The following is a 15,740-nucleotide window of genomic DNA, read 5'->3' as shown; positions in this document are numbered from 1 at the left end:
ATAGTACTTACTGCTATAATCACCATATCCATAGTAGTTGTTGTAACCAGTGTAGTCATATCCTCCATAACCACCGTAACCTTGGCTGTTATATCCATAGTTGCCATAGCCTTGATTCCAATAGTTACTATATCCCTGGTTCCAGTTTTGACTGGGGCCTGCAGCACATTAATAGGTTCACTAAAGTCAGAAGATCAGCAAAGATCTTTACTTCAGGATAATTAAAAAGTAGAAAAGCTTAAGATAAGAGTAAACTTAGGCTCTAGCTTACCACCACCTCTTCCACGAGCTCTTCCTGCAAATCCTCCTCTAGATCCCCACTGTTGCTGTTGCTGATACTGTTCCTTCGACATAGCTACTTTTATTTCACACTAAAAAGAGAAAAATTATGTTATTACACTGACTCAAGAAAACAAAAATTATTTTTTTAAAACATACAGTTGGCTGCCCTGATATTGATACTTTCCTCAAAATCAGTTTTTCAATTAAACCAATCATCAGTACTTAGAGAATAATCACTTCTGATGTATCCAAGAAGTATGTGCTTGAGAATTTTACTACATTCTATTTGTTGGGTCCTCAAAAAGTATCTTTTGGTAAAGTCTAGACAAAAACTCACTTAAAAACAAATGTTTCCCTCCCATTCCCCAATAAAAGCAAAAAAACAAGTCAAAAAATGACTTTGATAAATAAGGAGTCAATGAGACGTCTTTAAAGCACAAGCATACAAACTGAAGCCTTTACAGAAAGTTTGATGACTGAACTCTTTACAACAGCTAGTATTCTCTACAAGTAATTGGATGCTTAACTTACTTTACTAAGACCAACATTGTGGTATTTCTTTTCCATTATCTTCTTCACTGGTTCCTCTTCCTTAAAGGTAATAAAGCAGAATCCACGCCTCTTATTGGTCTTGTTGTCCATGGGGAGCTCTATGGATTCAACCTGATTATCAAAAAAAAAAAGTTTTAACACCTTAATTTGTAAGTTTAGTGGGGAAAATGCACAAAGAAAACATGCATTTTGCCCTTGTTCTATATTGTGTCTGTTTATTTTAATCTTTTAAAAAGTCTTCGAATTAGAATATGCATTCCACCTAAAAAGTTGTTAAACCTGTTTATAAAAAAAAGGTTCATAGGGTATTGACACTTGCTACCTAATTCAAGGGTCACAAACTCAAATGCCCGCCCACCCACCAAGCACAAGCAGAAGGAAACAGTCAATTTTAAGAAAAACAATAAAACTGACTGTGTTTGGGAGAAAATGGGGAATGGTGAGGATCACTGAAAACTGGAGAACGTATGAGCAACCAAAGGTGGAAGTTGCTACTCCATCTTAGACGGCTGTTGCCAGGCAAGAAGGCAGTTCCAATGTCACCTGCTCTTACAAATACTGAAGAAAAGCTAAATATACAGATTTTTGTGGGAAATATCTCAATTCCCAAATACTAACAACATGCAATATGTTCTGCTTGAATCAAACCAAGGATGTCTGCAGGCTGTATTTGGGTCCAAAAGCCACAAATTTCTCAACCTAGCTTTAAATCATTAATTCATAAAAGGAATCTAAGTCTATAATTAGCCTCATAAAATTTGCACATACACATGTGCTTAAACTGAGAAGGCATTACACCCTATTGTTAGTTTATTTCTTCCCTATTCTCAACTGAACCATTTCCTTCTACATCTCAGGTAATCCAACCTGAATGTCTTCCTCGTTTATAGCTTTCTACTAATCCAATCAATTCCACAATAAGAAAATGTCTACTTCATCTTTGTGTATGGTATGCCCAAGGATGCTATGCATACAATAGTTCCTCAATAAACTAGAAAATGCAATCATCTAACCTTCAAAGACCTGCTAATAATGTATTTATACTGTCCTTATTTCAAAACAAATCACATAATCTGTCCAAACTTCAAAACAACTTTGGAAAACCCAGTGAAAAACCTATAATGTGACAATTATATTCACACTAATTTTAACAAAAACTAGGTCAAAATATTATCACATACCTCACCAAAACCACCAAAGTACTCCCTTATTTTCTCTTCAGGTGTATCTGGAGAAAGGCCACCAACAAAAATTTTTTTAACAGGCTCTTTTGTTTTCATGGCTTTGGCCCTCTTAGGATCAATCACCTTCCCATTCAATTTATGTTCTTTCTGATCCATGACCTAAGGAAATTGAAATTTTTCATTTGAAAGATGTATATCTTAAGTTCAGAGATTATTAACTTACTTAAAAATAATTATAGTTAAATATAGCTAATGCCAGGCATATGTTGACCAGCTCACAATTAAACTGTCAATTGTGGTGATGTGATATTAGCTAATATATACCAATGTTTAAACCTAAAGGTCAGTAAGAATGAGGAGTTAATCAATTACTAGACAACCACCATGCCTTTAACTATTTAGCAATATAAGCATGATTGCTACTTCTCTGTAGCCTAAAGACTAAAATGTAAAATGATTCAGTCAGAAGTTTCTTGCCTAGCAAATTTCAAAATCTGTATTTCTGTGAACTTAACACAGCATATCCTTCTAATTAGGCATCTTTAAGGTTTTTAAAATTAATTTTAATACAATAGAGCCTGACACACAGGAAGTTTTCAGTAAAAAATTCTTGAATCTGACTCTTCATAAAACATATTGGCAAGAGCTGTTATCTCTTCCTTCGTATGACTGCAAAAGGGGAAATCACAAATAGGCAGATTAATTGTATCAAACTATTCACATATTTTACATTATTAACTGATTAGAACACATGGCACACTACCTTATCTACACTCTCCGACTCTTTAAATAGCACAAAGCCAAAACCCCTTGATCGCCCTGTGATAGGATCTAACTTCAGAGTGCAGTCTACGACTTCACCAAATTTGGAGAAGTAGTCCTTCAGATCTTTCTTTGTAGTGTCCCAGCTAAGGCCTCCTATAAACATTTTCCTGTAAAGACAAAAAGCAATATTAAAATGCTAAAAAAATTTTTTAATTTTGCCTTAAGTATCCACATCAATAATACTTCCCCGAAACTGCACCAATTTACTGGGCAGTGTATTAAAATGTCACTCTTCCTACATAACCACATATCAAGAACACCCTATTACAGTTATGGAAAGTTTTGTTTGTCACTACTGTGCCTGCATAATTACAAAATAGGGAGCAAGCAGCAGATTAAGTCTTTTGACTTGCCAAAGAGAGAAATGTATCCCCAAAGTAAAAACAGTATACACTGTCTTTCTTAAATTACAAGTTAAATACTGGTAACAGCAAAACAGAATTTCACCTTGAAATTTCTCTTCCAAATCTTTATTAAACTTATAAAAAGGCTATGAGGTCCCCATTAATCACAGTAACTAGCGTGTCTATGCTGAAGCTCCTTTCTTAACTGTTCTCTCATTAACAAAACTCTTAGCACATAAAATGGGAAAGTCTCACAATTAAGTTGTAAACCAAGTTTTTCGATGTGCTAAGAATCCTTAATAAAGACAAAAGTAATCACGTAAGCAATTTAATGAACAAAAAAATTACCCACTGAAGCACAATCCACTAATTAACCTAGATGATTTATTTCCAGTAGAACCTCAGTTAACCAGCAATAAAATATTTAAACCTTTAAAACGCTAAAAGTGACAGGTGGTAAGTGGAAACCACCAAGACACTTTAAAACCAAAAATGCATCCCCTCCCCCAAAATAATTTAAAGTGACATCTTACTTTTATTACAGCAAAAGGCCATAAAGCTCAGACCTGGCAGCTCTGTGATCCCTTTTACATCTGCCCCCTTTACCCACTCCCACAAAAGAGCTAACATATACCTCCCTCCTACCCTTTAAAGAGACAGGACTAGAGATTGTTATTTTAAGGATAAACTGTCAGAATTTGTTATGTGAGGGCTAAAAATCAATTTCACCATCAGAATAAAATCATGCTTGGTCAATGACTTCTATCTTTGCCACTGCAGTGGGTCGGGGGAGGGGTGGCGATGGGGGTGTGGTGCTAACTTCCAGCTCTGAAAAGAAATTAAAGCAGGAACATCTCCATCTTGTGGGCTTTTTAGGATATCGCCACTAAAGCCAATTCTTGCAACAAGAGAACAAAGTCTATCCCTAGAATAAGATCTTGCTTCTGCTTAACCTAAAGATACCAGATTAACTGAGGTGTTACTGTTCTTATTATTTTTATCAGACTTGTTCTTACTTCTAATAAAGTTAACGCAAAAGAAGTCTTATTTTTAGGCATATAGTGTGCTTCCCGTTTAGGTTAGGTTTTCAACTTGTACCTGTATTCTAGAGCTGGGCTATTTATATGCTTTACATTCAGGACTTCTGCTAATAAAATTTCCATGCTTCAAGTAACTTTTATTAACTTTTTATATTTTATAATCAAATGAGCATAACAAAACACCCACAATATTGTACAGGTATTATTGTTTATTAATGTTTACTGCCAATTCCATGGGGAAAAAAAGTTGAGGTATTTTCTCAATTACATTTTCTTTCATATCCAGTGAAATAATATCCAGTCCAAGTTACTTAAATTGCCTTAAGCACCTTTATTTTTAACCTAACAATCCAGAGCACTTCCTTCATAGATGAAAGTACATTACCAACATTTACTCTTTCAAGGTGAAGAGAACACTGCTATCTTTTTAAGGATGAGAAAGAAACGGACTTCAAGGTAATGACCTCTTGCTCAGATATTCATGGAAAGTTCTAGATAGAAACTTCAATTGAAATTTAACTATTAAATTACCACTTCTGTGATTATTACAGAAACTTTCCATCGATAATTTAACAGTTTGAAGAGGATAACAGAAGTCTTTTAAAAAAAAATAAAATTGAAATGAAAGAAAATTCTGTGTGTTTGGTCTGTTCCTCAGAGACAGAACTAGTTTTGATTTTATTTAACCAAGGCAATATTTATATTGAGTTGTGTCCTCAATTTAAAATTAACAAAAAATAATTACAAAGAAATAAATCAAGAATGAGGCACGTTCTTTAATTCACAAACCCCAAACTTTTTCTCAACATTGGGAGTCAGTTTTCTTAAATACTAGATAAGCATACTAATTCATCAACTGGCCCAGTAAGTGTTCTCTTACTGAAAGAAACTTTCCACGTTTAATATAGTCTTGAGTAAAGAAGTTGTTAAATGTGTCTACCTTAGAGTTAAAAAAGGTCACCGAAGAGGCTATCCTTCTTAAACAATCAAATCTCATTTATCCAGAATATAAATGTCCTAGTCAACTATAATTTATACATCCGTAGAATGACTACTGTTTCTCAAAAAATTAGAGCAAAATATGTAGTAAAACTTCAGCTATCCAGCACCTTTAGAGAATGAGAAGTCAAATAGTCTACCTTCCTTCAAGCATTGCCTGCCTTCCTAATCTCTCTCCCCAATTGTTTTTAACCTTCAATTACTTGGAATGATTTTTTTTTTCCTATGGCATATCACACACACTCTTCTGCCTTCCTAATCAAATAGAGTAATCATGATTTAACATTGAGTCAGTCACCACTAACACACTATGCTACTATAGCATGCCCGTAGGGTCTTCTGAACTTAGAGAACTATTTATTAATACACTAAGTGCATCTTATTTCTTAGCTCTTTTAACAAGTTCTAGTTTTCATTTTTGCCAGATTAATCAGCAGCTGCTATTCTAAAATGCTTCCCCCCCTTTCATTTTTTAGGAAGTTAGCTGGCACTCAAACTTTTCAAATTTGGGGTAAAGTAAAAGTAAACAGCCTCTGAGCAAGAGCCTAACTAGCTCTTTTTTGAGACAAATTCATTACGTTTTGGCAGCCCCAAAGCACTCGTTTTCTTCTGCTCTAATAAGGGTGCTGCACAACTGATAACCTAACCAGACAGGTGGATATACTACAATGAACACATACTGTACCAAATTCATTCTATCTTTACTAAATCTAGCATATTGAATAAATTCACCCCATTTTTACTCAGTAGACACACCAAAATATACATGTGTAACAAATAAGAAAAAGTGTTATCTTAATTCTGGATAAATGGGAACTTATTTTAGCCTCTCTAAAACAGCAGCATTCTGACATGCTCTGCCTCAAATTATAGGATGGTATATATAAGATGGTATCAATTTAAACTTTCTATATTTTATATTACTGTATCTTGCTTAAAACACAATACCTAGTGTCTGTCCAGATTACCTTTGCTGCCTTGAACACAAAGACTGACTTCCAAGTTGCTTTCACCCCTGCAGAGATGTGCAAAACACTTTACAATGAAGGAGAGCTGGAACTTCAGAAAAATCCTGAGCAGCACAAGTTAAAACTACAGCACAGGACTTGTTCAAGTAGCAGAAATGGGCCCCTAATACTGCAATACAAGCTTAAAATTTGATCATTACTTCTAAGTGAATCAATAATCCCAATTAAAGTGTAGGACTTTACCTACATTATCAACGAAGTTTAATTTCTTAATCCTATCTGTAAAGTTATTTAGCACCCCAAAGGCAATATAGTATTCAACTTAAAACACCTACTCAACAATTGAAATATTCTTGCCTTATAGATACTGACATTATACCATACTATAATATTAAATGACAGGCACAAAGTTATACAACTCAGTGCAGATAACTCTCCAAATGAGAATTTAGGTTGCTTTGTGGGACATTCTCCTCGAGAGGAAGTACATTTAGAGGCAGTAAGCCAAACTGCTTGGGGTTTAAATCCTTCCTCCAGAACTAAGAGCTTACCTCTATCTGCAGTGAGGATTTAAATGGCACAGAACATGGTCTAACACATCCCAAGTGCTCAATAGAAATAAATTACTATTTAGTAGGGACAGAGCACAATCTAAATAAAGCAGTTTTTTCACTTATTCAATGGCTTAAATTTTTTTTAATCTGCATGAGCTATATGAAGTTTCCAACATTAAAGGGAAACGGCCAGGATGAGTTTTACATAAATGGATCCTAAGATTAGTTTTAATGCTAAAGACTTAACCCAGAAATTTTAAATATACCATGTAAAAACTACAGACTGGAAATTAGGTTTTCTAAGCTCTTAAATAAAATGTAGTTCCAAAATCACACTGATGACTTGTCTGTACTCTACATAAATGCCAGTAACTTCAGTAAGGAATAATTTCAAAATATAAACAGCAATATATATGGAGCAGTGCTGGCTGGTGGAAATACTGTTTTTTCCCATCTAAGAACTTTACTCTCAATACTACTGAGGTCTCTAGGTTTAACACTCTACTCAACAGTAAGTATTTTTTATATAAAGACACTTGGCCCTACTACCCTACTCAAGGTAAATGATAAACACATCATTACACTTTTTCCCAATTTTGGAAAGGGAAAAAAAGGATTCTGTAACTTTTAAACACTTCCTAACAACTCATGGCCTTCCATATGTGGTTTCATAACAAATTCTGACAGTTTAAAAACTACAACAGCATGTCGATCTGATATACATTTCAAGTACACAACATAACTGGCCAATCACTGTCACCTTTTCGAGTAATGTTACTCAAGCATACCACTAATCCTTATTTAAATAAAACTTCTGGTATTTTATCCTTAAAATTATTCCTTTACAATCCTAAAATGACATTAAGTATAGTGAAATCTCAACAACAGATAAGAAATGAGTATTTATTTTCCTTATAAAATATAGATTTAGTTTAAAATTAAATCAGTAGTTAACCTAAAATGGGGAGGGGGTTACTTTTTTGCAACTAGGTAGTATTACATGGTATCATTTTAGAATCTGTATAAAAAATACTCTTGGAAACAGTTTGACAAACTCTTAACAATAAAAAAGATTAATTCCTCTAGGTAATATATTAGATCTCATTTCTTCATACTTTGAATGAACTTAAATGACTAAAAATGTGAGTTGAAACATAATAGCTAATAAACATGACGGTTTTTGAATAAACTTTAAATGTTTAACCCAAAATCTCCCCTTTTCTTCATTTCATTCCCAGGCAGGAATGACATCTTGTATTTTTACTTTTAAAATAAACTCTCAATCAGCTTTATAAGGTAAACTCTCCTCTACCTAGAGGTTAAGGAATGGGATTTCCTTAACCTAGAGGTTAAGGTTCTGGTTAACTGAGATTACTACACATTCACAATTCTATAAAGTTTTTTTTTTATTAGAAACCGATTTAAATATCAACCCTAAACTCAGAAAATGCTTTTTACCTTTCTTGGTGGAATTTCAGAACCTTGCAATGCTTTAAAATCACATAATATAAGGGGAAAATTATGTAAGATTCATTTCATGACATTATTGGTTAATTTTTGAGTGTATTAACTGATAGTTTTTTATCTATCTTTCTCACAAGACTTGGGGTAGGGAAACTAGAGTTGAGTTTCCTGGCTGTTTGGACTTTATGGTAGTTTCAAGTCTAGATAAGCAGGAGCTTACAGAATAGGACTCAATACTTAAAAACTACCACCTTGATTATTGGCCAAACACTGCTAGCAATAATACGTGTCTCCCCACTCCACCCCCAAACAGTCTTAAACGTCTAGCTCCAATGTACAATATGTAATACTCCAAAAACTAAAACATGCTTACCTTTACTCCACAGGAGTAAACCACTGGCAGTATCAACTATTAAGGCACAGGATAAATACACACACGCTATGAAAGCAGGCTATGTAGTCAATCTTCCTGTGGTGAGCATTGTTTCCAACACACAAATCAGCAAACCAAGTAACGAACATGTTATATTACCTGAGACCACACTGTTGGAAGTGAAGTAACAGAAACAGATCCCACGCTTCCAGCATCCAGTTCAGTGCCCTATCTACTAAAACGTTGAAGCAGAACTAAAGTTGTTTCACTCCATTTGTGAATCTGCACACACTCGAGGTGCACAGGTTTAATCGGAATAGGGAAAAAGTTATTATTCTATTACTTTTTAAATGCTTTCAAGCTAAAACTAATCATTCTCCATGTTGGCCATGAATCACACACAATAGCAGATTCAAAACCTTCTTATATTAAGTGCACTCTTACAGATGACAACACCCAAGCAATGTTTAAAAAAAAAAATACAAAATATACACTTAATTTATAGAAGGGGCCACAAGTATATTTATCTCAAAAAGCAGCACTCAAAAACTTCAATGATATTCTCCAATTCCAAACCCAAAAGGTCAAGTGATTTTTAGTATCCTTCATGATAAATAAGAATTTGAAATGAAAAGAATTTAGTACTCCTTCCTTAGGTGTTAATCATCTCAAATCTGGGGGCATTCACTACTACAATTAACCCAGGAAACTTGTCAAAGATTCCCAAGAATGCCAAAATTCAGACCCATGTACTCAGGGTCTCAACTTTACAGTAAATCCAACTTAGGAATCAAAGGCCCGTAAATTTGGCGTTAAGACTGCTTTATCTAAAAGTAACTGCTCTTCTACAAAGCAAACAATGTTCAAGATGCCCCAGAAGCACTAGGGTATAGATTATAATCTCAAATATTTAAAACAACAAAGTGTTAGGTAAACCCATTTCTTAAAAATTAAGACAGGAGACAACCTACAGCACAATCAATTCACAAAATCCTCAAACAGGAAGAATCACACTTGGGTTTATACACTAATGGTTATAGAACTAGATCAACAGTCCTGTTATTAGAAAAGTATTGCTGTACTTTGGCTCATAAATGAACAGGATTATTCTGCTTCTTACCTAACCCAATGCAGGCAAGTCAATGTACCTACCTTGTAAAATTGCAAGCTACTACAATATTACAGTTCCCCAATAATCATGAGAAAATAAAAACTCTGTCTCCAGGTAGCTTGCTATACATGGGATGCATATTTTGCCAGACACTAATTTTAAAGTACCTACACACTGAAAGGATCATAGCCCTATAGAGGACATAATGAGTTCACACCAAAATAGGCAATCTCAGTGCAATTGCTTTTAAGTAAAAACTAGGGATGATAAAGTTGGAAAAATTATAATGAGATGAACTCAGGAAGGCATTTACTATGGAAGTGAATAATTACTCTAAAGGTCCATAGTAAACTGTGGAAACACTTTACTCCACTAGAGGTATAACAAGCATGTCCTCCTCAAAATAGCTGTTTATTCTTGTATTAAAAAAAACACTTAAGTCTGCAACAAATTGATTTTTTAAATAGTTTTAGGATGAAATTATAATTCACTTCAGTCTCAAGTTAGAATTGTAGAAAGATTCGCACACAGAAATGTGTTTAAGAAATTAAATTTAGATTTTATATCCAGTAACCAGTCTTACCCTCACCACTATTATGAAACTTCTGCCCAATTTCCCTCAAACTGGGAGACAGAGAACAGATAGGGTGGCAAGTGCAGACATCAAAAAGATTAAGTCTTGAGGGCTTTTTGTTCAGAAAGAAAAACAAGAATACGTGTAAAGGATGAGGCTGACAGGAGAGTAATTTTTAAAAAATATTTATTTATTTATTTGGCTGCGCCGGGTCTTAGCTGCGGCACGCAGGAAATTTGTTGTGGCACGCGGGGGTACGTTATTTTAAAAGTCAAATATTAAACTTTAGAAATGAAAATATTTGTTAAACGTAAACTCAAAGTAAACCTCATGATCTAAAATGTTCATTAACCATAAATATTTAATTGTCCATTTTTCCTAAGAGTTCAAGAAACTTGCAAAGTTATAGTATTAACTAACAGACCACATATAATTTCTGCAAGCGTCAAAGCAACAACCTTTAAACGTAAGTTTACGAGCCTTTCAAATTACTGAAAATAATTGCTTACATATTTGAAATATGTAATGGAGTAATAAAGTCAAGTACAGTTATAATTTCTTATTTAGTTTGCCACTATTACCTAGCAGTGAAATTGAACTATCACAGGACCAAATAGAATAATTTCCATCATAAAACTTTTATTCTGGGGACTTCCCTGGCAGTCCAGTGGTTAAGATTCCATGCTCCCAATACAGGGGGCACGGGTTCAATCCCTGGTCTCGGGTTCAATCCCTGGTCTCGGGGAAGATCCCCAGTGGCGCGGCCAAAAAAAAAAAAAAACAAACAACTTTTATTCTGTATGTCACACTTTATCTCCAATATAAAACTGGACAGATTTCAGTTAAAGAAAATAATAAGCTCCTGTAAAATGTAAATACTGTCCCAACTGGGCTCTTAAGAATGTTGTTTGTACAGATGTTAAGTCAACTATCTGCAAGTTACTGGCCCTCTAAACTCCAGTGGTGGTAGATACAAACTCCTGGAAAACTCAAACATGATCCTTAAGGCAGAAATACTGACATTTAGGGGAAGAGGAGGGATAAAAAGAACAATACTCAATCTACCAGCCTTTCAAAAAGTCATGCAATTGTGAATACACGTCAGTCACCCAACCAACTGTAATTAACATTCCAACCAAATCACACTGAAAATCTAAAAATCTGATTTAAGCTGTAGTGGAAAGCCACATCAGCACGCCTTTAATAGTACATGTGCAATTCTTATTAAAGTTCTATTTACAAATATGGTTGGTGATTTTTAAAAAATGTCATTTTTGCATATACATAACTACTTTAAAAATGTTTTACTACTGACATTTCCAGAATATTTCAGTATAACATGCAATACATTTTAAACACACAACACTTTATTGTAGCAGATAATCTTCACGTATAACATTAAACTTAGAATTACACGAAAAATTTTTTGTCTTAAAACAAATCAAATTTAAAATTACTCTTTCTTGCCCAAATATAAAAATATCATTACTAATTATATTAAGCTTTAATTGGCCAAACCACAATTACATGCATTACCACAGACCAAAAACCATGTAATGGCATCAATTTTGCCCAAAGATCACACATGATGCCTAAAAAGGTTTTATATCCCAGGTACAAAATATCCTACTGTACTAAAGTCTAGAATTTCCTGGGAATCAATGGGCAACTAACCAATACACAGCCTCCACATGTTATGACTATTGAAACCTTTATATTACAGAAATAAAATTTAAAAGTTTTACCATTCTTCCCGCTGTGCCGTCGCTGCTTCAGAGTGTCGTGGGGAGGAGTTTGAATGGCTAGGGAATTAACAACCGGTACAGCAACCAATCAAAATTCTAGTTTTAGTTTTTGACATTGTTAGGGTTAAAAACTTTAATTCATTTACACTTCGGTTCAACAGTAGATAACTACAAAGGCAGCTGCTTTGTGACTTGAAAAATCAACAGAAAGCCCGCCCCAAACAGTAAGTTACACAATCATTTGGGTGCCTCTGTCCAAAGAACAGAATTCAGAAAGAAACCAAAATGTTAAAAGGCTTAAGTTTCCAAATATTTAACATATCCCTTTCTTAAACTAAGCTATAGATAATTCCAGATAAATTAAGAAAAGCTCGTTTCCCATCCCACCTCCACTCTCCCAAAGCCAGCACAATCAGCAAAACAGCCCGACAAGAGTCTGCCTAGGCTGAGAATATTAAATCCTATATTCCAAAGGGCTTATCTCTCCCCCCTCCAAAGCTTGTGCTTTCTCCTAATAAAGAGAATGTTTTCCAATATTGAGTTAAAGCGACACTTTATTGCTTTTACCTTCCAGCCAACACCTTTCTCCTTGTTACAGCGAAAAAATTACACACACACACACCCCAATTACAAAAAGTAAAGGAAGCGTTAACCCAACATCAGCGATCAGTAACGGGAATAAGAAAACCCAACCAAGAACCCCTGATTTAGTCCCTCCTGCTAACTCCTATATTCTGTTCCCGGCTCCCAAACGCTGCGTTCTAAAAAATTTTATGCAGCTTTAAATAACATATACAACGTATTCCAATCGGAGGAAACAAGTTACTACTTAAAAACCTGCAAAAAGAATAAAAGCCATAGCACATTACAGAATTTGTTCGTTTTATGAGAGAAGGCTGGTGGGCCTCCTGTAACTTAACTGGGTGAGAGCGGGAAGGAGAAATCAAGAGAGACCAAAAAAAGGATTCTGGGCACGGCGTGGGTTGTAAAAAATGAAAATTGCACAGAAAAAGTAAGGTAAGAGTACACTATCTGTACGAACAGTTGAGGAACCGAATAGCTGAGGGCGCGAAAAAGGTGCGCGGTTAGAATAACTCTGCGGGGTGGGGGAAGGGCGGTCAGCAAGTCGGAGGTAGAACAGCTCCAGTCAAGTGCAGGCTCCGCCGACACGGAACTTGAGGAAAGCCCTTGGAGCAAAACCAACGTACCAACAGGCGATTCGGGGAATTTCACCAGGCCCAGTTGGTTCCGTAGGCTAGAAAGTGGGGAATATGCAAGCAAGCCGTTGTGCGATGGTGTACAGTAGAAAAACGAAAAGGCTGAGGCGAAACTTACTCAAAATACTGAAAAACATTCGGCCTGAAGCCAAGACGGGAGGAGCAGAGCTGGACAACCTACACGTTCCCCGAAGCATGTGCTTACAAAGAATGGCATCGTCTAGGGATGCTGCAGTGAGAAGCACCAAATAAACCTTAGTTATCCAGGCATAAAGGATTTTTGTGTCTGACTGCGTTTTTATGCCCAGGACTTTAGGAAACTGGGGAGAGAGAAGACAGCGGGAAAAGAAAAAAGGTACCCCTCGACAGGCGGGAAAAAATCCTGGCGGCTAAGTCGGTGGGAGGAGACCCAAGGCGAGGGAGGGAAGAAGGGCGGGCCGGGGAGCAGCATGGTGACGGCTAAAGGTGGAAACGTGTGTGATGGGGGAGGGGGCGATTAGCAGGCAGGGGAAGAAGGAAATGAAACCCCGGGGGAGCCCGGCGCAGAGAAGGGGATAACAGTGCAAAGAGGCTGCACGGGAGCCTGGAGCACGGGGGGAGAGCGGGAACGAGGCCTAATGGCGGGGGAGAAGGAGGGGGAGGGGGGATAGTTGGGCCTGACTATCCCGGGCCGCCCCTTACTCACCCTTCATCCTCCTCGTTCTTACTGGCATCGATCTTCGCCCCCTCCGACTCGGCGCTGCCTCCTTCGGTGCCTCCGGCCGCGGTTCCGCCCCCGGTCCCGGCTCCGCTTCCCGCCGCCGCCGCTGCCCCCTGCGCCGCCGCCACCATGGCTCCCTCCTGTTCGCCCGCCGAGCCGCCTACCGCCGCTGTTGCTGCCGCCGCCGCCCCGTCCCCGCCAAACTGCTCCTCCGACATAGTGCTACTGCCTTCGCCGCCGCCGAGACTACACCCGCCGCTACCGCGAACCGAAACTAGCAGCAAAGTAATCCCCGCCGCTGCCGCGCGCCCGCTCTACCGCGCGAAGCACACAACAAGACAGAGAAGGCGCGCGTGGCTGCAAAGGCTCCTGCGCCTCTCCCCGGCCTGCCCCCCTTGCCTCCCACTCTCGCGCGGCGCGCACTCCCACTCTCGTCCGCCGCACTTAAAAAGAATAAGAAGCAACGGCAGCCGCTCTCGCCTCCTCCTCGCTTTAATGGCGCCGCCGCGGACCACCTAAAATGGCCGACGGAAGAACGGCGCGTCCCGGTCACGTGGCGCGCGAGCGCGCCCTTTGCACTTCCCCCGCCCCCCTCTACCGCTAGTTTTTTTCCCCTTCCTCCTCGGTCCCGCCCTCTCGCTCCCTTTTATACCTTCCTCGCACGCGCTGCGCCGCACAGCGTGGGGCCTTTAAAGGGAACCGGAAATGGCGTTCTATAAGACGGCCGCGCGGAGACCATCGAGAACAAGGAGCGCTGTTTCGAAGGCGCGGCTAGAAGGGCCCCTCCGTCCGCCGCAGCTTTTCCGAGGGTTCCTGGTCGGCTCACCCCAATCCCCACCCCCACCCCCAGCAGCGGGCGGGAGCAGCGGCGTTGGGCAGGGGTGTGGTAGCACCTCCCGGAAGGCACCCGTGCCTTGTGCGCCTGCGGATTTGGAGTGGGGGAGGGGAGGCGCACAGCCGGCTGCTCCCCGCGTGTTAGCGGTGCCAGCCCGAGAAGGGAGGCTACGCTGAGGTGTCGGCCTTGTCCCACAGACTCCGGGGAACGCCTGGCTCGCGGTAGCCTGAGCGAGGCGCCGCGGCTGGCCGTGCGCGTGCACGGACTGCGGCAGCTCCTCCGGCCGCCGTAGTCGCCCGCGACCGGGTGACATTGAGGTTTCCCCGGCTGCAGCTGCCGCGTTTCCCAGACCCTGGCGGGCAGGCTGAGGCTGTTGATGATTAGGGCTGCTTTACTTTTAAGAGTTGCTTTCCAAGTAACACTTCTGCTTGCCTGCATTTCTCCTGAAATTTTTCCAGAAGAAGCAGGTAACTTGCGTATTTTAAGGAACAGGGATTGTTTTGCATTGCTTGCTGTATTTGAGGATCCTGAAACCTACCACGATTCTTTGAAAATACTAGGAGTTAGGAAGGCTGTTAGATCAACCAAGAGTTCACTTAAGTTCATGTTTTTTAGCTCTTGTACTGTGAATCTTCTTTACAAGGTTTCTTAGTTTGTTGTGTTGTGGGTTAGGGGAGTTTTCTGTTGTTAAACACCGCTAGGGGTTTTGTGCAGGGTAGCAGTCAAGTTCTTTAATAGACCTACTAGAAATCCCAGGCGCCTTGGCTGGAAACTGGATTATTCGGGCTTTGGGATTTGCTGCTTCCTGCAATTACATCTTGAAGAAAATCAAGTTTTTAGGTACTTCTTTAGTCAACAAATGATTATTTGCCTGTTCAGCGTGTGCCCAGGCACTGGGGAAACGAAGACTAGTGTGAAATATCGAAAAGAACTCTGCAGAGTTTAAATATTTGTTTTCCAATATGTAATTAAA

General features: G+C 38.6%; 1 protein-coding gene across 6 annotated transcripts in view; it reads right to left on the bottom strand.

Moving 5' to 3' along the window:
- HNRNPD (heterogeneous nuclear ribonucleoprotein D) overlaps window positions 1-14,450 on the bottom strand; it is a 17,113-nt gene extending 2,663 nt beyond the window's left edge. Inside the window, exons 1-7 of one of the 6 annotated variants that reach the window (XR_009519515.1) lie at window positions 13,918-14,450; window positions 12,016-12,072; window positions 2,782-2,950; window positions 2,016-2,177; window positions 814-945; window positions 272-371; window positions 12-158 (exon numbers count right to left, since the gene is read on the bottom strand). Coding sequence is in view for 4 of the 6 variants with exons in the window: in XM_060012280.1 (XP_059868263.1) it covers window positions 12-158; window positions 272-371; window positions 814-945; window positions 2,016-2,177; window positions 2,782-2,950; window positions 12,016-12,072; window positions 13,918-14,150 (1,000 nt within the window). In the remaining 2 variants the exon portion in view is untranslated. The remainder of the gene's footprint in view (window positions 1-11; window positions 159-271; window positions 372-813; window positions 946-2,015; window positions 2,178-2,781; window positions 2,951-12,015; window positions 12,073-13,917) is intronic. The other 5 variants (XM_060012280.1, XR_009519516.1, XM_060012281.1 and 2 more) reach the window with 5 other exon arrangements.
- Window positions 14,451-15,740: the final 1,290 nt, after the last annotated feature.

This window comes from Delphinus delphis, chromosome 5 (genome assembly GCF_949987515.2).
Source record: "Delphinus delphis chromosome 5, mDelDel1.2, whole genome shotgun sequence".
In the NCBI taxonomy this organism is placed as follows: Eukaryota; Metazoa; Chordata; class Mammalia; order Artiodactyla; family Delphinidae; genus Delphinus; species Delphinus delphis.
The sequence above is the reverse complement of the archived record's forward strand: the minus strand, read 5'-3'. Positions and strand labels throughout refer to the sequence as shown.